General features: G+C 38.5%; 1 protein-coding gene and 1 long non-coding RNA gene across 2 annotated transcripts in view; one reads left to right on the forward strand and one right to left on the reverse strand.

Annotated features, from left to right (window-relative positions):
• LOC118600229 overlaps positions 1 to 3,400 on the reverse strand; it is a 19,220-nt gene extending 15,820 nt beyond the window's left edge. The window contains exon 1 of the long non-coding RNA XR_004949836.1: positions 3,290 to 3,400. This is a non-coding gene — a long non-coding RNA (uncharacterized LOC118600229). The remainder of the gene's footprint in view (positions 1 to 3,289) is intronic.
• The window catches only part of enosf1 (enolase superfamily member 1), a 6,083-nt gene continuing 1,758 nt past the window's right edge, over positions 3,115 to 7,439 (forward strand). The window contains exons 1-12 of the mRNA XM_024279941.2: positions 3,115 to 3,276; positions 3,363 to 3,465; positions 4,501 to 4,616; positions 4,979 to 5,065; positions 5,137 to 5,163; positions 5,239 to 5,311; positions 5,395 to 5,433; positions 5,603 to 5,685; positions 6,375 to 6,497; positions 6,555 to 6,689; positions 6,866 to 6,907; positions 6,973 to 7,102. Coding sequence (XP_024135709.1) covers positions 3,118 to 3,276; positions 3,363 to 3,465; positions 4,501 to 4,616; positions 4,979 to 5,065; positions 5,137 to 5,163; positions 5,239 to 5,311; positions 5,395 to 5,433; positions 5,603 to 5,685; positions 6,375 to 6,497; positions 6,555 to 6,689; positions 6,866 to 6,907; positions 6,973 to 7,102 — 1,117 coding nt within the window. The 5' untranslated portion in view covers positions 3,115 to 3,117. The remainder of the gene's footprint in view (positions 3,277 to 3,362; positions 3,466 to 4,500; positions 4,617 to 4,978; positions 5,066 to 5,136; positions 5,164 to 5,238; positions 5,312 to 5,394; positions 5,434 to 5,602; positions 5,686 to 6,374; positions 6,498 to 6,554; positions 6,690 to 6,865; positions 6,908 to 6,972; positions 7,103 to 7,439) is intronic.

Here is a 7,439-nt window from a genome sequence, read left to right on the forward strand (position 1 = left end):
CACATGGGCACGTCTTGCTGCTTCACTTGAAGCCTTTCTTTCCCAAAACAAGCTGCTTTCTTTAGTTTTTTAGTCTTTACAAACACAATTTTGGACTTCCTGCCGATTCATCAACCTGGATTTTACTGAACGCCCCTCCAGCTATTTCACAAATGAAGCTGAGAAATACTTTTGTTTCAGCCGCTGATATGTGACCGAGGAACTCTTGAACTCATGGGATCAACGGGACTCTGCAAAAAGTATTTAAACTGAAGTGGATTACCATTTATAATATTTTTCTTCAGTGTTTTTTATTTTTTTTGCTCCTGTATGGACTCATCAGGATTGTACTATATTGGGAACTGACCACAGAGCTTATGAAAAAGGGCTTTGTACTGTACATGGTGAAAAACTCATTTTATATGCGATGATTAAGCTGAAAAGAATTGCATTTGAAAGGGATGGGAACAATATGACTTTGTACAATAAATATTTAACTTTAATTTCATTTGTTTTTGTGGAAAATGTTAAATATCTCTTTAGACCCACTCAGATCATCTTTTAATCTAATTTAAAAGCGTTCCTAATGGTCGTTTAATTACAATTATGCAGTTTTTTGCCAGAATCAGGGAATCAGTGTCATTTTCTAGGACATGGTTTCTGCAGAGTTGCAGTAGTTCATTAGAAATTCAAAGTGGGCGGGACAGTTGGCTCAGTAACCCGCCCCCTTCCCCAACACCCATCTGTTTATATGCTCTCCTGCTAGCTTACAGCCCCTCGCAGTCCCAATTAAGGGGTGAAAATAAATGGCGAGCAATATTGGAGCTATACTGCTTTTAGCTACATGCCAGCTCGGACGAGGAAAATGTACATGGGTTATGTCCAAATTTGTTCACAATTTGTTCATGCACAAAATGGGTGCAAAGCACACATCTTAACCATCATTAGCTTTAAACTGACAGAAAACTAGATAATGCTAGTGTGAATGCTGTAAGCTGAATTTGGCCACTAAAGATGCTGGTGCTGGAAGCTGAAAACACTCACATTGATAGCTAAAAACCCTAAAGTCGATAGCTAAAACGCTGAAGCCGATAGCTGAAAATGCTGAAGTTCATAGGGAGCTAAAATATTAGTTATGGCAAATGCCAAATTAACCTAAGAGGCTGAAAAAAGCCTAAATTAGCCAAAACAGCTAGCATCCAGCGGAAATATTAGCTAAACTCCAAAATAGCTTAAAAAACAAAACAAAAAAGCCTAAATTAGCCAAAATAGCAAGCATCCAGCGGAAATATTAGCTGTACTCCAGAATAGCTTAAAAAACAAAAAAAATAGCCTAAATTAGTCAAAACAGATAGCATGTAGCTGAAATATTAGCTAAACCACAAAATAGCTTGAAAAACAAAACAAAAAAGCCTAAATTAGCCAAAATAGCTAGCATCCAGCGGAAATATTAGCTAAAGTCCAAAACAGCCTAAAAAGCAAAAAAAGAGGCTAAATTAGTCAAAAATAATCAGAATCCAGCTGAAATATTTGCTAAACTCCAACATAGCTTTGAAGACAAAACAAAAAAGCCTAAATTAGCCAAAATAGCTAGCATGTAGCTGAAATATTAGCTAAACTCTAAAGTAGCCTAAAAAGCCTTAATAAATGCCAATATAGTCCAAAAAGCTAGCAGAATGTCAACTTTCTACACTCTGACTCCATAAAATATAAAGTAGCGACTAATCGTGGCAGCCCTACTACATAATGCGTTGGCCATTTTGTACCACTATCCAAATACACAATTCCAAAATCGAGTGCCCTAGAAATCTCCCATAATTCTCAATGAAAACCATGGTGCATTGATGCTCATTGGACTGGGGAATATAGACCACAATGCACTGAGTTTTTTGAAGGAAAAAGATATTTACATTTATTTTTTAAATAAACAATCATTTTCACATTTTCACATAAATTGTCATTGTAAAATATTTATTAGGTTTTCACTTCATGACACCGGTGACATCATATTCACTATTTTTTTTTTAAAAAGTAGTGATCATGGTGTCCAAATTGGTTTTTAAGTCCAGGGCACTAGATAGTTCTGCACTGTTTAGGGAGTAGAGTGGGAATTTGACATAGCAATAAAATCGAGTGTCCTAGATATTTCCCAGAATTCTCTGAGAAAAACCAGTCACCATTGATGCTCAGTAGATTGACGAACAAAGACCTTAAGATATTTTTTTTAATGTATAAAAAAGTATATTCATTCATATTTAAAAACCAAATCAAGTTTTCATAAACAGAATACAGTGAATAGTCTTTGTAAAATTTTATTTTTTAGGTTTTTTTTTCTTTTAGGAAATTGATTATGTCATAAACAAAGAAAAAAAGTAGTGGTTTTTAGTAGTTAGGGAGTAGGGAGGGAATTCCGACATAGCCATTGACCTAGATGTCTACATGTCAAAATCATAGACAGTATAATTTACAAACTGGACAAAGCAAGTGTTAACGTCACCCGTAGGAAAGGCCTTCCTTCCAGCCCTCGCAAAATCAGGCTAGAGGCGTTGCGGTCCCTTCCTGATGCGTCTACTGCCATGTTTTGATACGACTGCAACCCGTCGAGTGCGATTTCTCCGAGTCGGTATGAGTCACGTCTTTAGAGGAACTACTGTGTCCAATCATAAGTCAGCTTGTTCACACCCCTCCCACTGAGAGCGAGCTCGGGAGAATCTGTCAATCAAACGTTTGAGGTGGGGCCACCACATGCTTTTACTGAGGCATCTGATTGGTCTATTTATAATTTTAATAATTTACAATACATAAAATATATCTTTTAAAAAAATAGGATTAGAAATGTGTTAAAAAGAACAATTCTGACAAATAAAATGAATAAAAACTGTCTATTTCTCAATGGAAGTGAGAGGAGGGGTGCAAAGTCCATTGATATACAGTCTATGGTCAGAATGAAGCGGGGGAGGGAGCTTGCGGCTTGCCGTAGTAGCTTCTACGTCACACTTACAAACTTTTTCACAATAAAAGAAATCCAGATAAATACAATTTGCATCTTAATTTTCTTATAATAATTCATACATCACGAGAAAGAATGCTACAAAAACGTTAAAAGCACAATTTTCGTCGGAGTGGGTCTTTAATTTTATGATGGGGGAAAAAAAGTGGGCGGGGCAACTTTCACGTGATTTGAGGACAAACCGCTTTAATCACGGGTTAAAGAACATGTCGCCTAAAATCGTGCGCGTTTCAGTGAGGGATGTGAGATTCCCGACGTCTCTGGAGCAGCATGGCTCGGATGCGATGGTAGGAAACTCACGAGGAGGTGAAGTTCTTCCGCCGCGTTTGTGGGGAATCTCGAGGCCATTTCCTCTTCTCTGTCCGCTCTGCAGCACACGGATCCGGATTATTCGGCCGCTTATGTGGTTCTGGAGACGGACGGCGGACTGAAGGGGTTCGGCCTCACCTTCACGTTAGGAAAAGGCACTGAAATCGGTGGGGTTAGCACCGCAAGACCCGCACAAAACTGGAGTTTGTGCCGCTAACTTTGTGATGCGTTCAAACGCTCTTGACGAGCTCGGTAAATCCAGCTTTTCCCAAAAAAACAATTCAAAAGATGGGGAAAAATAAATAAAAATGCACGCAAATACAGGCAAAGCTAACTCAAAGACAAATTTAAGTAAATGGGCTCTTTAATAAAGTAAATTAAATAATATACATTATAAAATACAACATTTTAAATTGCAAATAGGGCAAATTCTGATATTTTTTGAGGGTTTTGAAGTATAATTTGAATGTAATGAATAAAAGACACACAACAAACATATATAAAATAGAAAAAAAAATGTCTCAGTGGTCATAAATGTGAAACAAAATAGCCATAAAGTTAAGAAAAAGCAGCTGTATAAAGCAAGGTTGTACAATGAACACAACACAAAAACAAAGTGAGTTATATTCTCCTGTTAACATCAATCACTGCAGAATCTGATTCAACAGAAATCAAACAAAATATTTTAAAAAGGAATGACATTTAGGAAGACCACATAGACACAGAAAACAACAAAATAAGGCTGAAAAAAGTAACATATATTGAAGTTGTATTTAAGTTCAATACAAGTTGTAAAAGAGCCTAGTAATAATATTTTAAAATGAAATAAATTCTGAAAATATATACAGATTTTGAAGTAAATCATAAAAACACAGAACATCAACACAATAATACAGTTATTGGTATATTTTAAAATGAAATTGTTTCTGTTTAAATTGATCATTTTGGAATAAACTAAAGTTATAATACAGATTTAAAATGTCTAGTCTAATAACTTGCACAACTATATTTAACATTTTAACCATGAGTGTACCTGAAGGGATCAGTTCTTTCCTATTAACAAACCCTACACTGCCCTCTTGTGGCGAGCAGACAAACTTGCATGACATTTGTCAGATCTTGTGAACCTTTTTGTTTTGATTCTTTATATGACATCTTTATTTCCCTCTGAAGGCTGTTCTGATTTTCTATTGCGGCTGCAGTGGTGTGTGCCGTCCAGGCTCTGACTGCACTGGTTGTTGGGAAATCTTTGGAGGAGATTGTGAGCGATTTTCGGGGCTTTTATCGCCTCCTGACCAGTGATGGGCAGATGAGATGGGTAAGAGAGCCGAATTCTGGCAGAGAGGATGATCATGGATCTGCTTTTGATATTCCTGTTCAGTTTATAATTAGGGTTTAGGATTATTTTTGAGCGTTAAATAAAATTAAATGGGGAATTGTAGCTGCACAGTTTGTTTTTTTTACTCAATGGATCACTAAAATCAATTTTTTTGTTCCAGAAATGTCATTTTTTAAAATGTATTTAAATTGTTGTTAAATAAAAAGTGTAATTTTAGGATATTTGCTTATAAATCAAGAGTATGTTGTTGAAATTGATGATAAAACACTGATTTTGTAGCATTTCAAAACTGCTAAAAAATGAAAACAAATATTATTTAAGTTATGTAATGTTGTTAACAGTTGGGCCCGGAGAAAGGAGTGATCCACCTGGCGACGGCTGCTCTCCTAAATGCTGTGTGGGATCTGTGGGCGAGAGCGGAGGGCAAGGTGCGTCTTCATCTTCATCGCTGATGCTAGATCCCATTTCTGCGTGACTCACTGTCCTCCTCTCCCTGCAGCCGCTGTGGAAGCTGCTGGTGGACATGGTGAGTCACGGCTAAACCGGGTCGCCGATCGGTGTTCGGGATGCGGTCACGATTCCGTCCTGTGTGTCCGTGCAGAGCCCAGAGCAGCTGGTCTCGTGCATCGACTTCAGGTACATCACCGACGCGCTCACAGAGGAGGAGGCTCTGGGTGAGGTCCCCGAACAGTCGAGAGAGAAGTCTTAATGCGGTGTCGTCAAACCCGCCGACTCTCTGCTTGTGTCTCTTAATCAGAGCTTCTGGTGAGAGCGCGGGAGGGCCAACAGCAGAGAGGTGAGCCCACTGGAGAGCCATTAATTACACGGCTGGATGGGATCACGAAGCGTTTATGAGCCTCTTTAGAAACTAACTCTGGTGCTTTTAGCTGTGGGGAAAAAAACGACCTTTTGCTCTGTTTAAGCACAAGTACTTATTAGGCTGATGGCTTTCTTTTATCTGGCAGAGGATGAAATGCTGAGGGAAGGTTATCCTGCCTACACCACCTCCTGTGCTTGGCTGGGATACTCCGACCAGCAGCTTCAGCAGGTTTCTGCTTAACATCTAAAACTACGGAGAGAAAACAGACTCACTCCCTTTTGTGGGTGCATATAAAAAAGGATTTGTGTGTATTCTTGATTTGTAACTCATAGAATATGTTTTGTACATAATTAAAAAAAATGTCAAAACCCAATTTACACATGCACAAATTAAAATTACAACTAATTACACACAAAAATCTTTTAAAAATACGCACGAATCACCTCTTACACACGGATGAAACCTAAGTTACACACAAATTCCATCCTTTTCACGTCTCAGTGATTCATCCATGAGTGATGCGTTCAAGTACTACTAAAATGCTGGGACATTAGAGTTTTCTTATCAGCTGGTTTAAACTTAGAATGTGAATAATATCTGGTGAAACTAGAACATTTCCCACTTGCTTAAACAGATATTCCCGATAATTAACATAAAAAAATCCTAATAAACATTTTTAGAAACGCTTATCACTTTAAAAAATAAAAATATTTTTTCGGAAAATAATTAATTTAATTTGTGCATGTGTAAATTGTGTTTTTTATTTTTTATTTTAATTTTGTAATTTTTTTTACTCATGCACAAAACATTATATGAGTTACAAATCAAGGCAAAAATCGGAGTGAGTCTATTTTCTCTCCATACAAACCTATTTAACCATACTTTTTTTAGTCTGATTTACCACATTTTTTCCCAAGCTTTGCACGGATGCCCTAAAAAGCGGTTGGACCAAATTTAAGGTGAAGGTGGGAGCGGATCTAGACGACGACGTGCGCAGGTGTCGACTCATCAGGGAAATGATTGGACCGGAAAACACCTTGGTAAGGGTTAAACTTTTGTAGAAGTTAGGGAGCGTTTACGTATTTGGTTTGTGTCAGATGATCGATGCCAACCAGAGGTGGGACGTTTCCGAGGCCGTCGGCTGGGTGTCCGAGTTGGCAGAGGTCAAACCTCTTTGGATCGAGGAGCCCACGTCTCCAGACGACATACTGGGACACGCGGCCATTTCTAAGGTCTGAAAGAGGTTTTGTTTTGTGAAAATAAACCAGGTGATACACCTCGGTTAAGCATATTTGCATGGATTTGTTGACAGGTTTGCATAGCACTTTACATCTATTTCCTCTTGTGGTTAATGTGCATCTCTATGTGACTTCTCCTTCTTGTGAATCAAACATCCATCCTGCTGCAGGCTCTGGCTCCTCTGGGGATCGGAGTTGCCTCAGGAGAGCAGGTCGGGTTCTGTGCAGATTCTCGGACAGATTCGGTTCCCTGAACTGATCCGTTTTCCTCTCGCAGTGTCACAACAGAGTGATGTTCAAGCAGTTCCTCCAGGCCGGAGCGCTGCAGTTTGTGCAGATCGACAGCTGTCGGCTGGGAAGCGTCAACGAGAACCTGGCTGTGCTGCTGATGGCCCACAAGTTCCAAGGTTGCACGAGTTTTGACTGTAATTCACAGAAAATCAGCAGAATAAATGTGTTTTTGCAACTTTATCTTTATAAGTCCATGTTTAGATACAACAGTTTGTTAGATTACAAGTAAAAACCCACTTAAAAATAATCTTTTCATCTATTTCAAAGGATTCCTGGTGATCTTTTAATTATAATTATGCCGTTTTAGCCTAAATTAAAAAAAAGAAGCGTTTTCTGGGATATAGCTTCTCCTAGTTCATTACAAATTAACTTGAGATGTAGGCAGGACTTTTGGCTTAAAGCAACGCCGCCCCCACTTCCCGCCAACCATCTTTTCACGCACTCTTCTGCTAG

This window comes from Oryzias melastigma, linkage group LG20 (assembly GCF_002922805.2).
Source record: "Oryzias melastigma strain HK-1 linkage group LG20, ASM292280v2, whole genome shotgun sequence".
NCBI lineage: Eukaryota > Metazoa > Chordata > Actinopteri > Beloniformes > Adrianichthyidae > Oryzias > Oryzias melastigma.